The 24,864-nt window shown below is 37.3% G+C and overlaps 2 protein-coding genes and 1 pseudogene across 2 annotated transcripts; 2 read left to right on the plus strand and 1 right to left on the minus strand.

Moving 5' to 3' along the window:
* The first annotated feature begins 1,340 nt into the window (after positions 1-1,340).
* On the plus strand, positions 1,341-2,773 carry LOC108362523 (uncharacterized). The gene is made up of 2 exons (XM_017615554.1): positions 1,341-1,652; positions 2,507-2,773. The coding sequence occupies exons 1-2, from the start codon at positions 1,529-1,531 to the stop codon at positions 2,746-2,748; spliced, it is 366 nt and encodes a 121-aa protein (XP_017471043.1). The 5' UTR covers positions 1,341-1,528; the 3' UTR covers positions 2,749-2,773.
* Positions 2,774-2,800: 27 nt separating this feature from the next.
* LOC108362522 (integumentary mucin C.1-like) lies at positions 2,801-6,964 on the minus strand. Its single transcript, XM_017615553.1, has 2 exons — positions 6,443-6,964; positions 2,801-3,197 (listed from the first exon to the last, which is right to left on the minus strand). The coding sequence occupies exons 1-2, from the start codon at positions 6,705-6,707 to the stop codon at positions 2,890-2,892; spliced, it is 573 nt and encodes a 190-aa protein (XP_017471042.1). The 5' UTR covers positions 6,708-6,964; the 3' UTR covers positions 2,801-2,889.
* A 12,369-nt stretch (positions 6,965-19,333) lies between these two features.
* Positions 19,334-22,041, plus strand: LOC108362524 (uncharacterized; annotated as a pseudogene).
* The last annotated feature ends 2,823 nt before the right edge of the window (positions 22,042-24,864 follow it).

Genomic DNA, 24,864 nt, shown 5'->3' on the forward strand with positions numbered 1-24,864 from the left:
TGTTTTTATTAAAAATAAATTTAAGTTCAGTTTTACATTAAATAAATTGAAGTAAAAAATTGAAAGCAAGCAAAAGAATTGAAAACCTTAAGAAATAGTAAGATTTGTTAAAATTTTACAATTATTATTTATAAAAGGAGCCATAAGTTTTCTGCAAGCCAAAACAAGAATGAAATTTTAGTTTGTTTCTTTAAAGATTTTTATTATTAAAGATGAATAAATTTCTTATAGAAAGAAAATTGAAATTTTTTATTTTATTAAATTTTTGAGATAAAAATTTATTTTTGGGAAGTGGGTTTTCTTAAACAAGCCCACTTTTATATTCTCTTAATTAGTGTTTGTTTTTAAAAAGTTTCATTCTAAAAAGTAAAAAAAAAGTTATTCACCTAAAAAAAATAGTTTTAAAAAATTAAAACTTCCTTTAGGTACGATTGACTCGTTATGATTTAAATAAATATCAAAAAAATAAATCGATAAAAAAAATGTTATCTTTTTTCAGAATTTAGTTTTTTTCTGGAAACTTTTCGTGCAAGATATTTAATAAAAAATATTAATTAATATGTCAATAAAAAAAAAAACAAATTATTTTTTTAAATTTATCAATTAAAAAAATGCATAAAAAATTAACTATAGGTAATCATTTAATTCCACAATTTTATTGCGCTTTTGGCCGTTGAGGAGATGTGATGATCTCCGAAATAACTATCACTTCTACCATTTTTATAAATTATTGTTTTTTTTCCACAATAGTTTAAATGTTAAATTTTTTCTAAATTCATTTTTTTTGAATTTTTTCTAAAAAATTTTCACTATTGATCATTATTTTAAGTAAATTTTCACAAATATGATAGTAAATTTATAAAAAAAAGGTTTCTAAGAAATTTTTTGGTTTCTGAAAAAACGAGTTATCTATTAAAAATAATCAGGGTATTCATATAAACGCGTAAATGCCTCGTACCTGTGTAAGCCTCGTAAATAAACCGGTTTTCCATACAAAATTTAACAATTTTACGAGGTTTGGAAATGAGGCTTTTACGTGTTTAGATGAATTGCCGTAATATTTTTAACAAAAATGTCAATATTTACCGCAAAGATGTTATTAAAAAACAAAAAAAAAACTCTCCCACTTCCCTGCTCACCTCATATTTTCCTATCATTCTTGCTTCGCATTGGCATACAAAATTATCATCTTAAATCAACAAATGTCTAAACTCGGTTTTTTTCCGCAAAACCGCACAATTACTGATAGTGTTTCGGGTAGAAGCCACGGCATCACGCCCAGTATGTTGTAATTATAACTGAGGTCTGCCGTTGCTCAATCAGTTCACAAATAGCCGCAAGCGAAGGTGGTCAACCGCTCCACTGAAAAGTATTCGGTCTCGAATCTTGGAAGAAGCAATTAATCAAAACAAAACTCAGAAATAAATACACGCGTACAGACAACTTATAAAAACACAAGGAAAACCCCAACAGTTTACATAAAAAATTATATATGTTCATACTTATATAGCATAAAATATTTTAAGAAATGTTTACATTGAAATTACGAGTATCGTCAAACAAAACAATAGCGTTGTTGTTTTTACTTAAGGTGATGCTGCTGATAGCGCAACATCAGCCGGTTGCTGCTGCCTCCAGTGCAGTGGAAAGTGGTAAGATGTGAAAAAAAAAATATTGAAAACTGTGCTATTTAAAAAGTGGAGCACCTTAAGAGAAAGTGAATCCTCAGTATTATCATCCTTCATAGCTGAGAGAGTGTGGATCAGTTGTGGATTGCAACTGGACCACGTCCTCTCACTGAACTGTTGTAGCTATGTCACCTTAAGGAGTATTCTCGACCGTCTACGGTTCACCTTAAGCTAGAAATGTGTTGCTGAGCTGAGATGCAGTCCACCTAGATATACAAGGGTAGTCTATAGTTTTTTCGTCAAAAATAGCTTGTCTCTTCAGACTACAAAACCAAATGATGCCTAAACCTTTAGTTTACTTCACTGTGTAACTTTTTATAAGAAGTCTTTTAAAACAAAATTAAAATGCAATACTTTCATGTACGTACATTTGGGTGGTCCTTAAAAAATCAGATGAACGATTTTTTCAGTCTCACCCCCTCAATCGCTGATACCAAGTTCACAGATATCACATATAAATTTTGGTCCCGATTGGAGACGGTTAAGGCGTGTCGTAAAGGGGTCAAGGCCAAATGCCTCTAGGACTCAAAAAATTTAAAATAATTTTTTTTTTTTTTCATTTAATACCCAAAATCGATACTACTAAAGCTGAAGATATCACGTATAAGTTTTGGTTCCAATTGGGTTCGGTTAAGACGTCTTCATAGGGTAATTTGAACTTTGACTCCTGTGCGACACGCCTTAGCCGACTTCAGTCGGGACCAAAATTTATATGTGATATCTTCGATTACAGTAGCATCGACGTAGGTGTTGAGGCTTAGAAAATCTGCTGTAAAAATTTTCACCACAATGTAAAAAAAAATTTATATATTTTTCAGCCACCGAAAATGATATCTCCAGACGTATAGCAGACATTTTCCATTTGAGCGAATCAAATTGGCCAACTGAAAGAGTATTGCAAGAAAAATTTAATGAAATTGCCCAACACAGTATTGCCGATGAGAAGATAACGAATGCTACAGCGGTGAAATTGGAAAGTCGTTTTAATTTGCTGGATACGCTCGCATATTGTGGCGAAGGCTATGTGTATGTGTTGAGACGTTGCAGAAAACTGGTGTAGCAATTAGAAGGAGATTGTGTATCATTGGCAACATAGTTTTAAGAATTTTACCTTATAATAGAAATTGCTCATTCTTTAATAATAATAAAAAATAGGGTTAATACAATATAGAGAAAATAATGAATTAGTTTTATTTCCGCTTTAAGCCGATTTGTGGCAACGCTGATTCACCACTACGTGCCCCTCGGGACAGTGTGGCGCTAAGTTCAAGATACCCAAGCGATCATCGACAGATGAGGGCGTTACATTATCTGTTGAATTGCCTGGTGCGGAAACTGTACTCGTGGTACTGCTGGTTGTAGTCTCTATGACGGTTGTTTCTTGGGTGGCTTCAACGTTGCTGACTGTTTTATTTGTCACCCCTTTCGGTGGTGGTGTAACTTTCAAGCCATAAATATCGAATTTGCTCTCCTCCTCTGAGTCATTGGTTGAAGGGAAGACAATTTTTACTAAAATGAGAAGCAAGAAAAAAAATTGCCATTTACTGGTTGTTAAAAACATGGAAAATTAAAAATTTAACAATATTTGCGTTGCTTAAGGATATGAATTACAATTTTTATTGATAAACAAATTTTTACTTAAAAAATATTTGGCCACTTTCACTGCAAATTAAAAATTTAAAAAGCCTTAAAAAAGTTTTTAGCGTATGTCTCGAAATATAATAGGTTTTATGATGTCGATGGATAAACAGTACACATTTTTTTAATGAAGAGTGATGCACCCTAATGTACATTTTTAGCAGAAAATGGTTTAAAAGTTAGTTATGATTTGAAAATTGGATTAATAAAAATAAAATAAATATTGTACTTAAGCTGAGAAAACATTTCTCCTGGAAAAATAATTTAAAATTTGCAAACTTTTTTTACTTCTATGCATGTACATTAGTACATATGTTTTAGAGATTTACATACAAAATACATATGTATTTCAATTCAAGGGTTTGTATTTTAATGAATGCAAAACTTAAGATTATTTTTTAAATTAAAAAAATTCCTTGTTTCAACAATTTTTTTAAATATTTAAGTTGAAATTTAATTTTCATTTCAAAAATTTTGGAAAAGTAAATTAAAACGCAAGTCATGTTTTAAGTTAAAAGACATCAAACTATGTAAACTAAAAATAACTAGAATTTATATACAGAAAGTTTATTTTTTTTTACTTACATAAAAAAGAAAGCTTAATTTTTTCAAATTTATTTGATGTTTTTACGGTTTTGTTTAAAAAATGCTTCCCGTATTGTGTGTGTGTGTGTGTGAATGCATGTATGGTACATATGCAGGTAGATTAAGTGGTGACAGGTAATAAGATCAACGGAAATAAGGTGAATTGACATTATTACCTTTTTAAAAGCGAAGTAAAATCCATTGACATTATTGCTCTTTCAAACATTAAATTTGCTTAGCTTCGCGGCGGCCCGCGTACCCCCCGCGCGACTGGCGCGCACACCAAGTCACGCTACGCCGCGGCCCCCCCCTTCCCCGTCTCCCGCCGTGCAGTAACGCAGGTAGATTTATTTTTTGTAAACGTTGAAATAAAATTTTTCTATATTTTAAACATCAATAATACCCTCTATCTGCAAACTTTTCACAAAGATAAGTTTCTGATATAAAAATCCACCTAAGCTTTAACTGTCATCAGTGATATTAAGGTTACCTTATATAACGACAGGTAATAAGTCCCAGATGGTTTCTAAAATCACAAATTAGTTTTTGTGCAGATTGCAGATAGAGGGTATTAATGAATTCAAGCCCTCGATATTTCACATTTTTATATTTGTAAGTTATTGGAAGCAGGGATGCCAACTTGGCTCAAACCGTGCCATCTGTCCCTATTTTACTTCAAATGGCACTTAACTTTTCAATTTGGCACAAAGTGCCAAAATGGCACTTTTGTAAAAATAACATTTCAATACATTTTTGTGAAATCCCTTGCGTGCACTTCTTTTTCTCAACTAAAATTTTCTAATTTATAAAGACTATTCAACTGGTTTATCTTATTTTATCATCGTACTTTTGTTTCGAAAATGTGGCTTTATTTTATTGCTAAATGTGAATGATTAAAAGGAATGGCACCTTTTTTGGCACTTTTATTTTTCTATTTGGCACATTTTGGCACTTTTTTATCCTCAATATGGCACCTCATAACTAAGGATAGTTGGCAGCCCTGATTGGAAGATTTCTGCTGTGTTTTGCCAACAACTTGTCTGCAGTAAAAAAGCATATAATTTGTGTTTCAAAAGTGTGTGAAAACCAATCAATTAATTTACATGATCTCGGTTCCGATATAAAAAAATCAATAATTGTTTATACCCACATTTTGGCACATTGGCTTGAATGTGCCATCTAATAAATAGTGTCGTCGTTCGCCTTGCTTTTAAATGATGTCACAAATTGCTGGCGGAGACATGAATACAGTGTACGAAAATTCCTTTTCTATAATTGTTTCCTTATAGAAAGGTTGGTTTCTTTTCCACCTTAGACATTCCGAATTCATTCAAAATATGCTAATTTAAAACACAGAATTCTTTCAGTGTTCCTCCGGAGTTTTTGGACATGGACTGTTTGTTCAATTTAATAGTGTTCGCTTTATTTTTGTGGAAACAAAACATGTTTTGCAAGTTATGGATCATTTCCACAGTCTTTCTTCAAATATTTCTCGTATTCCAGCTGTGCTTTGCGTTTAGTTTTTCCCATCGTGTTTTTACATATTCGTAATTTAAATTTTTTTAATAAAATCAATTGGTGGTAGTTCATGATTGTGTGTGGATTAATATTACCACACGAGGATTTGGCAATAACCTTTGTCATCTATTAAAAAACAAAACTTACGGGGCAATGTTTATTGTAAGAACAACACTTTTTTCTATGAATCGACATACTTTAAGCATTGTTGACGCTATTTCCATTTGAATGAGGAAATAGCGTCAATGACTTTATTTCCAAGTTTTTGTTGACTTTATTTCGCTTTTGAAAAGGTAATAATGCCAATTGACTTTTTTTCGCACCAGGGTGGGAAATAAAGTCAATTGACCTTATTTCCGTTGATCTTGTTACCTGTCACCATATTAAGTATTTGAGCCATTTTATAGTAGTTCCTCAAAATGTCAAAAATATGCATGATTTTTAAATTTTAGAAATTTTTAATTTTTAAAAATTTCCGCGTAGAAGTTCAATTTTGCTCATTTTACATAAAACATAATTCTAAAACTTGAGAAATTCTTACATGTACGTGTATATACTAAAAATTACTTAAAATTTCAGTATGAATTTTTAAACTTTAAAAATTTTAAATTTATAAAAAAGTCAAGCACTTGTTCCTCATGCATATAGGAAAAAAAGATTAAAATAAGTCCATTAGATAATATTATAACATTTAAAATTAGTTTTCTAATATGTAGAAATAATTAAGATTTTAAGTTCTTTGTGCGAAAACTATCTCGAAAACTTAAAATTTATTGCAAAGCATTGAAAATAAAAAAAATGCTTAATGGAAATATTTTTAAATTAAAATATGAAAATTTCATCAAGTATTTTAGTTGAGTAAAAGTAACTAAAAAAAATTGGGCGCTTGAAAAAATTAAAAAAAAAATGCTTTAAAAAGTTTAAATTGTTTGAAAAATTTCGTAATTTTTCAATGGGAAAAAATTGCTTAGTAATTTTCAAAACTTTTCTGATCACTTCCGCTGCATAATTACCACTTTTTGCGTAATCTTCCATTTTTTGCTGACTCGGCGTGCAGTCCATCACCGGCAGCTTACTTTTTTGTGTAGTCGTCGTTGTTGGTGTCGTCGGCGATGACGTTGGCGTCGTCGTTTCATCTACCGCCACCGCAGTAGTAGTCGCTTCGGCCGCTGGCAGCGTAAATGCAGCGCTTTGACAGAACACTGTTGCAAACAGCAACAATAACAATGTTGTTAATTTAATCGACGACAGCATCATTATACTACTGGCTAGAGACATACAAACATAAGTGATTTTTTTCTTAAATTGATTTTTCTTGTTTGTTTGATTGCTATTTAGTAAATATGAAATCGATTTGTTTGCTTCTGTTTATTTTTTTTTGTCGTTTTTTCTTGCTTTTTGAAACTTTTTATTTTGTTTTGTTCGCTGTTTGCCTTTCTCTCCACCTTCTCACTTTATTCTTTAACTCTTTTAATCGTTGTCTCCTCGTATCTTCTGCCGTGAAACGCGCATCGCCGTGCTATCGCATCCACTGCCACTTTCTAACTGAACTGCGCGTTTCGAAGTACATTAAGTGTGCACGCCAAGCTTTGAAATCAATCTCTAATCGACATCATATTTATTGTTTTTATTTATTTATTTTTAGTTTATAGCAGGTATGTACTTACTTAGAAAGAATAGTGATGAATAATGGCTGCAAAATAAAGAGAATTTAGTAACTGAAAATAGGTGAAAAAAAATTGTATAGCCGCACTGCAGATGAGCAATAGTTTGGTATAAATATAAATGAGATTGTAAATGCAGTTAATTATAGACTGATGACACTAATATTTTTACGTGGTAAAGTACGCCACCTCCGGTAATGGAAATGCGGTGACATGGGTTCTGTCGTTCTTAGAATAAGACTTTTCGAAAGACCAACAAGACCAGACCCCTTGTAGAAAAGTGCAAACCGGCGGAAAGTTGATGTTAGTATCACTAGCGCTGCTAAGGGCTTAAACACTATAAAGAGGGCTAGGCAGGAAGGCATGAGCTCCTCCAAGAACAGCTGCTCGACTTTTGCGACTGAGCTCTGAGCTAGTTGTGCAATAACAGCAGTGCAAATTGTTTGAAGTCAGAGCCGTTACAGTTCCACTGATAAAAATTAGGTAGCTCTTTTCGCTCTTATCGCTAACTTAGTTTTTACCCAAACAGACGATATGGTGTTGGAACCGGAAAGGCATGAGCAAATACATAGATCCTCAGCCTATATTTATCCACAGCTCTTGTTAGTTGTTTGTCTTCCACGACCATAATTAAGGAAGTCAAGAAGCACTTTACCCAGCCAATGCTAGAAATGTGACATCCTGACTTCTATATCACTCTACAAAGCAGACATACATAACTACTTCTGGGTCTGTACAGTGCCTATATTTTATTGTTTTTATTCCTCTATGTAGGATGATAGTGGATAACCTTTCTGATGCCGTGAATCTTGGTGTCACCAAAGGTGATTTAATCTTGTTCCTTGCGTCGAGGAACGGTTATTGCCCTTTATAAGAAGAACTTCTCCGGGTAGGGGGAATATAATTTTTAGTTACGTTGTGCTCAATTTCACCACGGAGCGGAAGTAGTTTGGTCTAAACCTGGACTCCAAGTTTCTGTGGAAAGCTCCAGCTGATATAACCACTTCAGAGCTAAGCAGGCATTAATGTAGGTTCAGCGGGGTAGTCTTGGACGTATAATCCAAAGATACTGAGAAAACTGTATGCTACGTTAATACAAGCAATACGGACTGATACCTTGAGTTTTGAGAATGGATTACGGAAATAATCCGTACATATCCGAAGGCACCACCAGTGGCAATTCTCAAGCTTGAGCCACTATATATGACCATAGAACTTCGCATCACAAGGCTTTGTTCAAGAAAAAGTAAACTTCGAGTGCTCATACTAGTCCCTTTCTCCAGAGATATAGGTCTGCAGGAAATCAGCCCGGAGGTCTTCATTAGGAAGGGCTTATAATTAACCTCTATAAAGAGAATCTGGGGACATTCTTACAGGGCTCTGCAGGCTAAAAAGTATTCTTTAGTATTTGACTAAATGATCTCTTCCGCTAAAGAGACGAAATTGCTCCCAATCCTTGAGCTTGAGGTCGTCTTAAAAAAAAAGAGAAGAGCCTGGGTTCATTGTGGACAAAATATATGTATGTGGTCTTGTGAAGAGTAGAGGACAAAACAGATCAGTTATGCCGCAGTGGATTACCTCGTTTTCGCCCCTATATATCCAGTGAGGCAACTTGGACTTGGCTTGATTTAGTGAGCATGCAATTGAGGGGATCCTAGCGAGACTAGACTGGCATACGAGACAAACTCCGGACCTCATTTATCTGACTAATAAAAAAATTTGTGGTTAGTGGATAATCTATGACAAGGATACGTAGAAGCAGTGCTCCGACGGTTTTGTATCAGCTGCCGCAAGTAAAATCGATCGTCTTAGTTGCGACAAAAAACTGTAGGTAAGGGTGCACCAGGAGAGGCAGTAATGAGAAGCGGCTTGAGCGAACACAATAACGTAAGCGAGCAGTATCTAGGGGATGCCGCAAGTGGACTTGCAGAATTCGACGATCCGGTTGGAGGAACCTGAGGTAGTATACCCAGCACATATGTCCGAAAGCCGAGAAATCGAGAAGCCGTTTTCTGGTTGCTCATCTAAGCGGGACTGGATCGGTCCGTGGTAGAATATGAAGGGTTCTTCTTGAGTGAAGAACTACATATTGATTCGTTATTTAATCAGACGAATCCCTCCGGAAATGGTCTTCCCATGCAACCTCCTTACATGCAGGGTACAATTATTAAACTGAATTAAACAATAAACTCGCAATACTGAAGCGGTTTTATATACATTTATAATGCACTTGAATTTGCTGTTATGCTAAAAAAATTCAGAAAAATTCGATCCTTTTTTTACTTGTTACTTTTCTGATGTCTTTTGTTTTACTTTTTCCATGAGTTATTTTTTTTTAGTTGAATTTCATTCCTCAACTGCTTGTAGTGACATACATATTGCTAGTATTACATGAGTAGTTGCTCTCTTGGGACTCCATTGTTAATATGCTTAAGCATGCTTAAGTGGAAATTCTAATTAACTACCCACAGCGAGCAAATACATACATACAGGAGGCGGCATTTTGTCATAAATGTCAAACATACTAATGTTACAGTTAGTGCAAGGAGTGTACTTAACTTTATACATCAAACTATGGATTGTGCTTAAAAGAAAACGCCAAACCAAACGCAACAATTAGTTCTGAAGCAAACTGCGAAGTAGCAAGTTCTCGGCGAAAAAGCTAGGGATTGAAGGATTAAAAATCTACATACAAATACAAGCAAAGAAATTCTATAATTTTGAAGTGCAGGAAAGAAATAATCCTAAATTTGTATTATAATTAGCAAAGAAAATCCTAAGAAAGAGTCTAAGACCTCACCAACACCGAAGGTCTTCCCAACTATTACAACAAATACTACCTTGTCCAATAGTTCAGCGGTTCATTTTTCCTATCCACTCAACAAAATGCCTGCGCGCAGCATAAACTCGAGCAGTAAGAAAAGCAACTACAACATCTGTGAAAACAACAAAAAACTTCTTAAACGCCCGCTGTGGATTAAGCACCTTCGCTGGCTTACCTTTATCATATTAGTGATATTGCTGGTGCATGGATATGCTTGCACAAATGGACGCATCTTTGCTGGCGGACGTTGTCGCAATCCAGCTTAAAATATTAAAAATGAAAACTGGTTTATTTTTTATTCTAACTATTTATTATAAATATACAAGTGCTAGTGCTTTGTGACCTGTGTTAATAAATTTACTTGCAATTTTCCAAAAAAAAATTTTTTTTTTTAATAATTAAACGGCTTATCATAACGGCCGAAAGAAACGAGTGGTATATACATACATATATGTATATATATGAAACATTGTAAAGATAACAAGTGAAGGTGGTAACAGTCTCCCTATGATTTTTATTCCCAGTCTGTACAGTCCCGGATCCAGTGGTTGGTGTATGTATCGTTGAATCTCGTTCGGTGGAAATATCTCGAAGTGTATTGAGTCGATTTGGAGTATGTCGCTCATTGGTGACTGTAATGTGCAATGAATACAACCAAATTCACCTCTTATAAGTAAGAGCTTATTCAGTTAAGGTGTTTCGTCGACAACAGGCGTTTGAGTTCAAAAACTTCTTCTTTGTAACGGTTTGCGAGTAGTGCTTTTTGTTAACCTCGTTAACTTTCACTAACCTCCCATCCCTAGTGGCTAATTTAGTGAGTTCAAATAAGGTCTGGCTCAAAGTGTGTGGTATTTTAGGCAGGGGGATTTTGGGTGTTAAACTATGTGTCAGTCAGTGGCGGACCCACGGGGGGTGTTTTAACAACTAAAACCGCTAAGACGAAGCCGAACTACTTCCGGTGAAGCTTCCCTAAATACTTCATATGTGTTTGCCACATCCGCCACCTCACATTTAACTAGATGGTTAAAGGAACACGACGGTCTCTAAACAGTCACCTCATCCACCTGGAGGTTGACATTATCCAACATATCTGCGACCCAGTGGCAGTGTTTTCTTTAAATGGTGATGCAGAGACTAATTGGTATGTTTAAAGTTTTGTGCCAATGTATAGGCAGCCCAAAGTTAAAAAGTTTAATTTCCCTGAGAGAATACAGAAGATTAATTAGTTGAGCTGCTTAACACACTGCTAATAAACTAATCGCCCCTAGATATTTAGACTGTGCGGTCCATTCAATTTTAATCTTCTTCTTCAAATACACTGTTTTCCTTTTTAGCTGCTCTTTACCTACACTTTTCATTTCCCCAACTGCACACACTCAGCTGTTTCCAATCTAAGTTTTAGATAAATATCTGAGTAGAATATTTCTATTTTGCTCCGTCTTTGCTCACTGACCCTTAGGGCAATATGTTTCCACTATCACCGTATGCGCCGCTAAATATGCTACGAAAACGTGTAGTATAGTGTTGCATGTGACCTTGTTGTTGTAACTACTGTCACTGTTGTTGATATCGCTGTCATAGCCTGCCTTGCCTTACCTTGCCTTATAATGTTAGCCTTCACCTCTCATCCTCTTACTTTTCATTGCTCCTCTCCACATATCACTTTTGGTGCTGCTGTCCTCACATGTTGTATGAATGTTTCATGTTGCTGCTTGTACCTTGCAGTTGAATGAGTTAATTAAGCGCCTCACGGCGAGACATAATTCCACGTCATTTATCAGTGGCAAAATGACAGTATCTATTCGGCAGTTATGTGTTCGGCGCTAACACTTGCACGTCTAAATAGCTAGGCAGGTAGGTCGGTAGATAAATATGTAGGAAAGTACATATAAATTTATACATGTACTTATGTATGCGCAATAGAATCATACGACTAAAGTATCTTAAAATTTTATTTGCACAAGAAAGTAAACATATTTAGTACTATATATGTATATACCTCAATCTGCCTTTCCGTAAAGAAATGTAAAAACGTGGTCTGAGAGACAAATTTTTAGTAAAAGAAACAGTTTGATTCCCTTCTCGGTTTGTTAAAAATTGCCATTGAGAATTGAAGAAAACGAAAAGTTTTATCACCTCGAAAGAAGTTGACTTCCAGACCCGGGCTTCCACTGGCCACACGAGGCATGAAAGTTACGCTGGATAGCTGCCTTTCAATAAGCTTTCCTGATACTTTTTAACCGACTTCCAAAAAAGGAGGAGGTTATCAGTTCGTCGGAATATTTTTTATTTTTTATTTTTATGTATGTTACCGCATAACTTTGGACCACGTCAACCGATTTCGATAATTCGTTTTCTATACTAATCTGGTTAAGATCCGATCAGTCGATCATGAGATATATATATATATATATTTTTCTTTTTATATGAGAGTTTAAGTCGGTTTTTTTTTGCTAAAAATTACTTGTTCTTCAATGCTGTCAACAATTAATCCTGTGATTCTTCGATTCGATTTTCATAGAGCATTCATAGAGCATTCAGGCTCGATAAGTTTTGTAACGTCCTGAGCTGACATTAATTACCACTGCAATTATCCATCCGATTTTCATAAGACATAGACACCTAGCTCCATTTTTAATTTTTTCCATTTTTGAGAGCTGTTACTAGCACTTCGTCCACCAATCGTTAGCATTTTGTGACGTCTGATTTGCCATACATCTCTATATTTTTATTTATAACCGTCTCCTTTGCCTACAGAATGCCTTTTTGTACCGTCGCAAAGCCTTTCGTTTTTCTCGCTAATCGATGAGTTTCTTTTGAGAATTAGCTCCCACAAAGTCCTTGATTTTTTACAGAGCTTCAAGCAGGCCCTGGCACCGTCCAGATCATGTTTAGCTATGAACCTAGGGCCGGAGAATGGTATAGACACTAGAAATTGCACATCGACTTCTCGATTCAGGTGAAGATCTCGAATTTGCATTTTCGATGGGACCTTTTGTTGCGAAGAAAAGCTTGAGGAAAACTTTCCAGACTGGCATCGACAAAAGGAGAAGTTAGAAGGAGAAATGCAAATCTGGATAGTGTTTCTCAGCGTTTGGCTGCGGTGTGCATCGAACTATTTTGTCAACTATCTCGGCCACGAGCGAAAGCCAAGCCGGTTTGGTGGAACACTGAGCTCGGGTAACTTTGGTCGAAGTCACGAAAACTTATCCACCTGATAAGCTTTGGATGCCACAATTGTGGCATGAATGCTGCGCAAGATACTAACTAGGTCGGACGTGACTCCGGGTTGTGTTTTAAGGGCAGACGGCTCTTGGACGGACTCTAGCCAAGAGTTTTGAGAGATTCTAATGCAAACCTACTTTCTTAGCCTAAGGGAAGCTAACAAATGTAAACCAACCAACTTATGACTCGCTACTATACAGTCTGAAATACATAGAGAGTTGATTTAGAATTTGGATTTAGCACCACCGGTAGCAGATGGTTCTGTAAGTATATACAACTAAAATGATGGTTATAACATGGAGCAAGGAACCTGTGACGGTCTCTATTCGAAACGTCTGTGGATCAGTTCGTCTTTTCGTCTGCTAAACGACTGCATCTATTACCGAGCCGAAACTTATGTTGTAAAGAAGGCAACGTGCTTTCTTCTAAATAACACCGTTCCAGCCAAATACCACTTCTTCGCAGATAACCAGGTTATTTTGAGGGCAATAGGATGCAAAGTAGTGTAAACGGGGATTGTACAGAATTCCATGCCGCACTGACATCACTGGGTCATCTTGACGTCACTACTTGTTCGGTTCTCGGAAATAACTAATACAGCTGATGAGGTAGCCAGGTCTCAAGATCATTATAACCATGGTTAAATAGGAAGCTCAACAGATCTGCAGAAAGACCATCGTAATCATAGCACACCATGCTACTGCTACTTTGGAGGTGGTTCTGTTTTGTTGGGGAGTGCCGCGCTACCAATTTTGGGCTGTTCCTCAGTTGGGGTTCCTCAGTTGGTTAGAACTGCCGGACAAGGATTGATCATCTACGGGTCATTTAGGTACGGATTACGCCTATTTATCCGAGATACCAAACACTATTTTAAGTTCTTTTTCCAATTTAACTGATTCCACCTGACTTGATAATCAATCAATTCACTTTAAAACCCTTAAAAAGAGTTTGAATATTTCTAGGTGCACTTTGCTTGAATGTAGTTCCATCCTCTATAGCCAGACATATCAAACTGAGTGACTAGCTCATTTTTCACATTGCCGGCTCTGGCGCGCTTAAGGAAGTATCTGTAAGCCACGAAAAGGTCAACTACAGGCAAGAGGACTCTGATGGCGGTAAAGCACCTTTTGTGCGTTGCTGCCTTTGGGAGACAAATGGAATTTTGCATTTAATTTAGTTGCATAAAGCAAGAAACGTGCGTGACACGCAGCCAAAAGAAAACGCATACACGCACGTACTCGGCTGGCTGCCTATGCGAATTTGGCATGTTGACTTAAAAAAAAAGTGGACTTCATAGTATAAGGGTCCGTGAAGAAGCATTTAGAATGGGTGTGGGTGGGTGTCTGCTTTGAGCAAATACTTGCGCTTATATGAAATATGCATATATATTAGGGTGGAGCAAAAAAAAAGATTTTGCGATTTCGAAATTCTAGTAGTGCGGAAAAGTTCCGTAAAACGTGATCTCATTGAACTGCTTTAAGTCTTCAATTTCGTAAAAACTTCACAAATCACGGTTCTTTTATACTTTTTTAAACTATTTTCTGCAGTGATTTCGGGTTCGCAATTTTGAAGACCATTAAAGTGTGTTAGACTTTGTTTTATATGGGAAAAAATGCATAGCACCATCAGCAAAAATTTGCCAAAAATCAACGCGAATTTGAGCTAAAAGAATGCATACTGAAAATCTTTCTAACAAAATCTTAAAAAATAAATATAAAATAACGATAAATTTGGAGATTTTTCGATAAATCTAGAAAATCTTAAAAAAATTATAAAATAAGCACAATTTGAGAGATTTGTCGCAAAATCCTTCTCGAAAATCTTAAAAAAATTAACATAATTTGAGAGATTTTTCGAGCGTAAATATTATCCAATCGTAAAATCGCTTAACACGATTTAATGTGATTATTTTACGCACTTTTTTCGCTCCACCCCAATGTATATGTGCATAAGTTTGTGGGTACACGCCACTTGTTCGTGAGCTAGTGCGACACGCACGCGTACGTGACTTGAGTGTACCGAACAACACAGAGGACGACAACAACATTTACTTATGGCAAGTGCTCGTAAACGCAACAGCGGCAAAAGCAGCAACCTTCAACATCTTGCTGGAAATTCGAAGGCGTAATGCATTTTGCGTAGAATTTCCATTTGTACGCCTGTCAGACTGCACGGAATTAAATTTATTTCTTTATTTGGGTGTAAATACTAGCTAGTTCCGAAATACTTTCTTAGCCACTTTTTGCTTATTTTTTTTTAAGTAAAAACCATTTCTGATTGCTTTAAAAAAAGTCAATGGCTGTTGCTGTCCAACTTTCTTTCAATGTATTTTGCGCTTACATATCTTCTTTAGCTTTTTTAAATTTTTAGTTCTTATTATTTTGATTTATTTTATTTTTCTTCATAGCCGCATACCAAAATTTTCTTATAATCTTGCGTTCCTTCGTCCATTGCTAATCTTGAACTGTCTTCTCCGGCCGCACTTAAATACTAACTTTAATCCACTCAACATTATTTGCTTACTTTAATACCCAAGTCGCTCTTCGCTAAAACCCTCTCAAGCAACTTAATGCGCTCGAAAGCTTGTTGCAGGTCACTTAAGTGCAACTTAAGTGCACCTTAAGTGTAGCTTATTAGTCGCCAGCGCTAGCGGGTGGCGTAATTCATCACGTTTAAGTGCAGCGGTAACTTCTACTTATTACTCGTGTTCTCCATTCTTCTTCATCTCAGAGTTGAAGTTTAACCCCGGCGCATGCACATTTTACACGAATTACGATATCGTGACAGTTGACCATGCAGCCACCAAGTTTGCGAAAAGCATTACCATTGTTTTTTTTTTTTGTTTTCTATGTTTTGGTGACTTCATGCATAATAAAAATGATGTCGAATAAACAAAAGACAGCCAGAATCTACTAAGTACTCACGTAAACTCATAATTCGCCAGTTGACTTTTATCTTTTGATTAGGTAACTTGTTCAACTAAATAATGAGAGTTGCACTTGGTTGTAGTTTTTGTTGAAAAGAAATGGTTTAAAAGTATTTATGTTTTTGTTTAGTTTTCACATTTGTGAAATATATTCACGAGGGACTTAGCAATATTTAAACTTGGTGCATATCCTTTTTCCATTTATTTTCTAAATCATTTAAGTCAGCTAAATAAGAACTAACTGCAGCCAATCCAGCATATTCGGTTGAAGCATTCACTTACTCGGCCTAGCATGAGCTTTATACACTTCTACATACAATTTTTGACTCTACATAATGTGTTTGTGCGCAGGACTTCGGACCCAAACTGATCCACCCTTTTGACTCAACCCAGCTTGAGCTGCTGCTGAAAGTGGGGCGTCTGTCGGCTCGCTAAAATATAAACCTGTACGTACAAATATTTACGCTTCAGAATGTGGTAGTCGGCAGTACTTTGGACCCGAATGAGACCCGCGCTTTTGATGAAAGCTTTAGGGACAACGATTTGATGGTTTACACCTGCAATTACCAGCTCCTTAATGTTGAATGGACCCCTGCCCGGCCAGTCGATGTCTTTGTGAGAGCAAAGGCAGACAATACCACTACGTAAGGATGCGATCAACGTGCCAAGGCAATAAGGCAATAAGATCTTGCGACGTCTATTACTGCTGAAATGCGCTACTGGGTCGCCATGAAACTGGCAAAAATATTGGTGATTTTCATAAAAAGCTAGTGTTGCCATGACAACTGAAGCTTGTGATCTTTTTGTAGATAATCTAAATTTAAAATGTTCTTAGATTGCTTAAACACTTGTTTGATTAATAGATATATGTAGACAATACTTTTAGAGTAAAATATAAGCATCATGAGCATCCCCTAAATTTATACTTAGAAACGTAAAGTTTGGTACCTAAGCGAAAAGAGTTTTGCAACGAAAGAATATTTTAGCCGCAGCGACCATATGGCCTGTCCCTTCCGTGGGTCTAGGTCTAGGTTAGATTTTAGATTAGAGCGGAAAGCCCAATCCCGTTGTGATACCACCGGCGGTAGCCATTTGCTTCTTTCCCTCCCTTAATAGTATAACCCTCGACTGTGTTTTATATAGCACGGAAAATTGAGTAAACGGTAAAGGTTTGATGCCCTCCCCATTTTCCTCGGCTCAGCAGCTGCGACAAAAATCGTTGGTTGGATAACTCAGCCCTTTTCCGTGCGGGCCTATCAGGCAGTATCCGGTTATTGCTCCGCCAACTTAGCCCAGAAAAGTGCAGTCCAGCCGAGTGATAGCCATGGAATGCTTTACATACATTTTTGGCTAAATTTAGCTAACGGTATGGCAGGTGATTACCACAGCTTACCTGGTATTTACCTCCTCGATGAATTAAGCCTTTAATTTGCGCTTGCAGGAGGCTGGACCGGTTGTTACCAGGAATTTTTATGCCAGCAGCTTGAGAATCCTCCTGGATGATCGAGGGTTATGGGCCACCGCAACATTATGGCGTTTACATCTGCTTGAAAAACGCTGTAATAGTCCGATCAGCAAAAATTGAGGTTTAGCGCGAGTTCACCAGAGTAAATCCCGCTTCCCATTCTTTCGTTAAGCTTCGACCCATCTGTATACATAGCCATCGATCCTGGGTCGAAGTCTATGGCACCTTTCCATTCGTTCCTCCTTGGGGTTCTAATGGAGAAATTGTTTTCTAAACAGAGTATGAGAGTGGTATAATCTAGATATCGTAGGTTATCCGGTAATGTTTCAAGGCCCATTGCGTTTCTGAATCTGAGGTCTCTTCACGGCTAGAAGAGGATGGGTCTTAGCACCGCTGTGTACATCCAGTGCCCTCTGACATGCATACAAGGCGGTGTTGGCTTTCTTGTAGCGGTCTTCAATATTTCCATTGCACTTGAGTTTCTTGTCTAGAATAATTCCAAGTTATCTGGCCTCGGTTGATAGAGAAGCTCTATCTCGTTTCAGGAGGGAGGTATGAATAGAGAATTATTATACTTCCTCGTGAAGAGTAACATCCCGGGATTGACGCTAAGTCCACATTCCTTGCACCAGATGTTAAAAGGCTGCGTGTGATTTATAATAACTCACTCAGGACCTGCAGATGTTTACCCGTTACTTGATAACCAGGTGTCCAAAACTAATCTGTGACTATGTCACCTGCCTCTCCTGAGTCTAAGTCTAATCTCATCATATATGTCCAGAGACTAGGGACCTTAGTGATTTATTTTGATGTGACGTTTGAGATGAGCATCTATGCTTATAGATACCTACTAAATAAGAAGATAAAATGGCATTGCACACTTTTCCTTTTGGTTGTCGTGGTATGGCGAATAGGAAGTATATAAGTGGAGCGTTTTGGGGAGAATGTAGAAGTCAGAATTCAATTCCCTTACGTATGAATTAATTTTTTGATTTAATAATATTTTTTTTGTATAAAAAAATATGTTATGTTTGCTCATGGTGTAATAATAACATTTCAGTACTTACCATTCGGAGTTTCCTCACGATTAAAGAGAAGCTAATTTAACCGTGGCATTACTCAAATGTAATGTAATTACAGCTTTAGCTGAATATGTTTATCGGCGCTACACATTGAATATATGTAACTTAAAGTACGAAAAGGCAATTTCCATAGACTGTATATATCTAATGATTAACCAAAAGTTATAGCGAATTCCAATTACAGACCTTTTTATGTATCAGAGTTCATGCTATTTATGAATCAAATTATTTAAAAAATCCCTCATATTTTTGAAGTTCCATACACGATATCTTTATCACTTGAGAAAAATTACAATCCAGCATTTAATATTATTTGTCAAAACGTTCAAAGAAACGATTCAAATGGTATAGATAATTCAAATGTAGTAAATTACGCAGCACTAAAATGTGGATGTCAATCACAATCTACGACAACTGTAATCCAAGTGTGCTCTTCAAGTCTAAGCTTGTAAGGTTTTTGTACTACACTTTCAGTTTTTCGTATCGCTTAGATCATCAGCAAGAAATATGCAAGCAACATTAGAAAATTACACAATAGCAATGATAACATCTAACAACTTGTATCACGTAAAACACAGAATGAATCGAACAAGATGGTCGAACATGATCAGCAAATTTTCCATGAAGATAAGATAACGACGCGTGCATTTGGGAAGCAATAGCCAGACCATAAAAGAGTGCAAGGCAATCGTATAACTGAATATTGAGAGCTGTAACTATGTTCCACAGAGTAACTTTCCTGATCATTACTACTACTCGCGCTGTGTGCAGCGCTGGTGCATGGCGAAGAGAAGCCAATAGAAGAAACTAATAGCTCGCTACCGCTGAAAAAAGCCGAGCGCTGCACCGTCGATAAGTGCCAACTGCCAAATTGTCGTTGCTCAGGATTGCGCCTGCCAAGCGCAGAGTTCCAGGGACGCGAAAAGGAAATACCGCAGGTGTGTGCGTTACCAAAATTATACTCTAATTTGTTTCAAACTCCACCGTCATTCCCTCATTTAACAGCTCATCACGATCACATTCGATGATGCGGTAAATGTAATCAACTACGAGCAGTATCAGCAGCTCTTCGAAGGACTAGTCAATCCTGATAACTGCACGGCAAGCGGCACTTTCTACGTCTCACACGAGTACACGGATTACACACTGGTGAATGCGCTCTATCAGCAGGGACATGAGATCGCTTTGCATTCCATAACACACGGTTCAGGTACAGATTATTGGCGCGAGGCGGATGTTGAGCAAATAATGGCTGAATTCGGTCAGCAAATCGAAATGTTGGAACAATTTGCGAAAGTGAATCGCAAGCATATACGTGGCATGCGCTTACCTTTCCTACAGATTGCGGGCAATAACAGCTTCGAAGCTGCCAAGCGGTTGGATCTGCTCTACGATAGCTCATGGCCGACGCAACGTTATCGCAATCCGGCTATGTGGCCGTACACACTCGACTATCGCTCGGTGCAGGATTGCCAGATTGGTCCATGTCCACAAGCGTCGATTCCAGGATTTTGGGTAAACCCAATGGTTTCATGGGTGGATACACAAGGCTACAGTTGTGCGATGATTGATGCATGTATATTTCCGCCGAAGGATGATGTAGACGCGTTGTTCCAGTGGATGTTGGAGAACTTTAAGCGGCACTATGAGGGTAATCGATGCTCCGTTCGGCATGTATTTGCATGCAGCCTGGTTCCAGCGAGGACGGCATAATTTTGAGGCATTTAGGAAGTGAGTGCAGTTTTAAAAAGGAGAGATGCAATTAGTAATTTTAAGAGCAATCTTAATAATTTTAGCATAGGGCTCAGTTTTACAAGCCACAAATTGTGCTGTGTAAATTTAGTCAGAGATTAACGACTCGCGCGGGCACTTCTCACTTTAGTGGAAGCCACAAGATCTTAGCAGACGACGAACTAGTTAGCCACTAGTGAGGCAAATCCTAAGGGGGCAAAGACCTGAAGTGGCTCAAAATATAGTGAGGGTATTTATCCTCCGGAATGTCGGGGCTATTCACCGAACTTTTTCAGGATTCCGGATCGCCTTGTGCCCATACGAAAGGTTGTATGTCACAGTGGCTTTAGGCAGTAGCGTGGGCAAAGGTCATCCTATTCGCTAGCTGAAAATGGCATTAAGTGGTGAAATACCAGATAATACCCTACCCCTTACTTGCTCACAACTAAGGTCTGACCTCAAACTGGTAGCGCTCACGTACCCTTCAACTACTCCGGTTCATGAAATCCTTTTAAGGCAACTAGGGCTTTTAGCGAAGTAGCCAGGGATCCTTTAGTATTGCCCATTATAGACAGAACAAATCCTGATGAGAACCTCAGGCCACACCACTGCAGACCCATTCTAGTTAGTCTCGCAGAGGTATGCACACATATTCTGCTTATGTGTTCTGGTTCAGCACCTGTAGTCAGGGCGCCAGTCTACACCAACCACGGATCCATATAACGTGGATAAGCGATCGCCTACGCTCTATAAGGAGCCGATATTCAGGCTGGGGGGTCCTTGACCAGTAGTTGACCGTTTGGCTGCTCAGAGGGACGAAATCTCCAAACAGACCACGGTCAAGAGCTTGGTTACCAGAAGAATCCTCCGCGGAAGAAATAATGCTGTGGGTGATCCGGAATTGCAGTGAAACACCACAAATCCATGATTGGAGAGTTGTAAAAGTGAGTGACTCTATTACCCTCAAAAGCCAAAATGGGAATAAGGGGAAAGCAGCGAACCCCATATACACTACGATTGTAGAATTGGAGGGATCAGATTACTAGAGGAACTTTCCAGCATGAGATTTCTGTTAAGGTCAGCAAAGATTTACTTTTTTCCTAAACTTTCGATTTCCTTATAAGTGACCATCTACAGCGTTTAAAATGTTCTCTAGTCCGATTAGTTGAGATACAGATCCTCGACAATATCTGGAAGTATAGAAGTTTATTCATTTAAAAATCATACAACCAAACTATTTTACAGATTCCTCCTCCACGTGAATAAGCTTCCTGATGTCTACTTGACCACCGCCTCACGCGTCATACACTACATGAAGCATCCCACCTTAGGCAGACCTTTCCACAGCTGTCCGAAGAAGCCACGCACGACATGCGTTAAGCAGAATTGTGCACTAAGAAAAGTGGAGACCGGTGAGATGCGTTACATGAATGTATGCGATAGCTGTCCCACAGTCTATCCATGGTTGGGAAATCCACTTGGAACTACGGCGTACTAACGAAGGTGGAGAGTGAGGTAGAGGTGCTACACACAGATGTGGAGTTTTCTACGCAAAAGTACTTTAGAACACCAAGAAAAGGGAAGGCGAATATATTATGTGAAAGATGAAAGGAGGAAGCTGAAAGGCAAAACGAAATATGCAAATTTTTAGTAAAAGAAAGTATTGAAGTCAGGTGTTCAATAAAACTGATTTAAAACGCACTTGAAATAAATTAAATACTTTAGTTGTACAAGACACTGGTGTGTGCGGTTGGTTTGAGAAGCGAGTAGAAGGTTTGAAGCGCATGTAAGTTTAGCTGGCCCACTGCTTTGGTGAACGGCCACTGGATGATATTGGGAAAAGGATGATGAAAAGCTGCCGTGTACCGTAGTTCAAGTGCCTGCCAGACACTTTATCTAACTTTTTCAATATTTCTGCATAACTGCCGTGGAAATTGAAGTTATCTTCTTGATAAAATCAATCAAATCATAAACAAGTGAGTGGCAAAGTTTTATGTACATAACCGCAACTTTTTTCCCTACACTTGGCCTATGCGGGTTCAAAGGTCATTGATTTAGCTGGAAACAAATAAAACTTACTTCTTGCCACAAAATAAATAAATAAGTGGCATAAAATATTTGTGAACACAGCCGCTTGATTGCTAGCGAAAGGTGATTGAGGGAATGAGTGCATGACTGAGTGAGTTAGTGGGTGAGTGAGCGAGCTGCTGAACTGTGAATTGTCTGGTAAGGTAGGCAAGTCAAGTTTATAGCGACACAGACGAGGGTTACACATACATACATACACTCCCAGGCACTTGAATAGGGCCAATGTTTTTTCGATTTTTTTCTGGATTATTTTTCATTTTTAATTTGCCTTTTTTCAATTAAAATGCAGTTCATTCTCTAATAAAAAATCTACAGAATTAAAAAATTCAAAAAATGTTCAGAAAAAATTTGAACCTTTTTCTCAGACGAAGACACTCCCATGCACTTGAATGGGGACAATACTTTTTCGCTTTTTTTCAGGGTTGTTTTTTTCTCTTTTAATTTGCCTTTTTTAAATTAAAATACAGTTCATTCTCTAACAAAAATGTACAAAATTAAAAAAATCATAAAATTTTCAAAAAAATTTCAAAACTATTTTCTTGGAATTTTTAGATTTTTTTGTACGCAAAAGTGGTTACAAACTAGCGTTTTTTGAAAACTTTTTCTGACGCCGTTCCGCAATTTTTTCCATAATAAAGCTACCATTCTGAGAAAAAAGTTTGAAATTTTTATGGAAATTTTATGAATTTTTTTGTGCAAATTTGAAAATTTTGCTAGGTTTTATTTAAAACAACAATTCAAATTAAATAAAAGAAAAAAACCCAGAAAAAAGCGAAAAGCGTTGTCCCTATTCAAGTGCATAGGAGTGTACTTATACGACCATATGGAGATGTGAAAAATGGTATGTATGAGACTGTGAAAATGACAAAAGTATGAAAGTCGGAAAGTTATGAAAATTTTACTTTTCTGCAAATAGCTGAGTGCAGAGTATTAATAAAAAAGTCCTGTAAAATATGGCATACATTCACATCGCTCTACTTATCCTTCCTCATTTGCTATAATTGCATTAGCAATTTCCTAGCGGGCCACAAGCAAAGCAGCAAGTGCAAGCAACCCTTGAAAATTTTGTAGGCGAAACCTAGGACGAGTGCCAACTCAGCACTGGCTCTCCCTACACGTCGCAAGCGGCTACACTTAAACATAGTTGAATTATATATTTCGTTATAAACACACACACACATGCAAAAAGTCCTCTGCTTGTGTATGTAAGTATGTGCACCAATCGGGTGCCGCCCGCTAGCGCCGAAAGTCACGTTTTGGGGCGTTACCTAACCTCGTTTATGCAATATGCTACTCGTTATTCGTATGTGCTTGCTATTCGTGCGCAGATGGCGGTGCCAACAACAAATAACAACAACAACAACAACAAACGCATAGTTCGTTTGCAAAACTACCACTACTCTTTATATTATGAGTGATATTTATAGTGTGTGCTGCTGCTTGCTGCTGGCCAATGTGCTACGTGTGGTATGAGTAACCTTCGTCGGCAGCCAAGAGACCGTACTGGTATACTATGAAGACAGAATATGCGGCACTGCACATATAGCAATGTAGATTTTTGTTGTTGTTTCTGCTTTTGCTCCCAAATTATTGTTGTTGTTGTTATTGTCTTCACACATACACTCACTCCAGCTGGGTTGGCAATCGGAAAAGCATTTCTTCAACGCCGCTAGCTGGCCTTCATCGGGCTGTGCTATACAAATGGAAATGCATTGTTGTTGTTGTGTTCTTTTCTCCTCTAGTCTCTGTTTTTTTTTGTAGTTTTAGCACATTCTTCATCTTAGTATGTACATATGTATTATTTCTCATACTTACTCCTGCAAAGATAGTTGTTGTCACATAAAACTGCTCTCTCTCTCTTTCTCTTTCACTTTACTTTGCTTTCGGTTCACATTTTATCCTCTTTAGTTTTGTTTTACTGTTTCTGATGCTATTGCCTTTGTTGTTGTTGCTGTTTTTTGTTATTATAGTGGCACTCGCATGCATTTTATGTATGCCCGTCGGTTCTTCTTCTTTTAACGATAATGACGTTACGTTGTCCGCCTTTTGCATTGCGAGGCACGTGCGCGCCTTTCATTTCTTGCAAATTATGAGGAAAACGAAGTGAAAACAACAGCATCAGACAGGAGCGGTTCAGGCAGTGGAAAAGGGAAAAGGCAAAACGAGAAAAATTTCTTTTTTACTCTAAGAACTAATTCTAAGATAAGTGAGGAGTGCAACAGGGCATTTTTATTAATCAATCGAAAGAGACAATGGGTTCGTAAATACATCGACTGAGAAAAATCGATTGCCGGTTAATCGAAGGGAAAGATTAGGTTTGCAAAAAAATTACTGGCAAAAATCTTTTAATCGATTATCAATCAATAGAAACAGAAAAAATTGATTAAAAAATAAATCGGTGGAATTGCAAATAAATGCACTTAATTTTTA

The sequence above is a fragment of the Rhagoletis zephyria genome, unplaced genomic scaffold (genome assembly GCF_001687245.7).
Source record: "Rhagoletis zephyria isolate East Lansing unplaced genomic scaffold, Rhagoletis_zephyria_1.1 Rzeph_scaffold_01030, whole genome shotgun sequence".
NCBI classification, from domain to species: Eukaryota; Metazoa; Arthropoda; class Insecta; order Diptera; family Tephritidae; genus Rhagoletis; species Rhagoletis zephyria.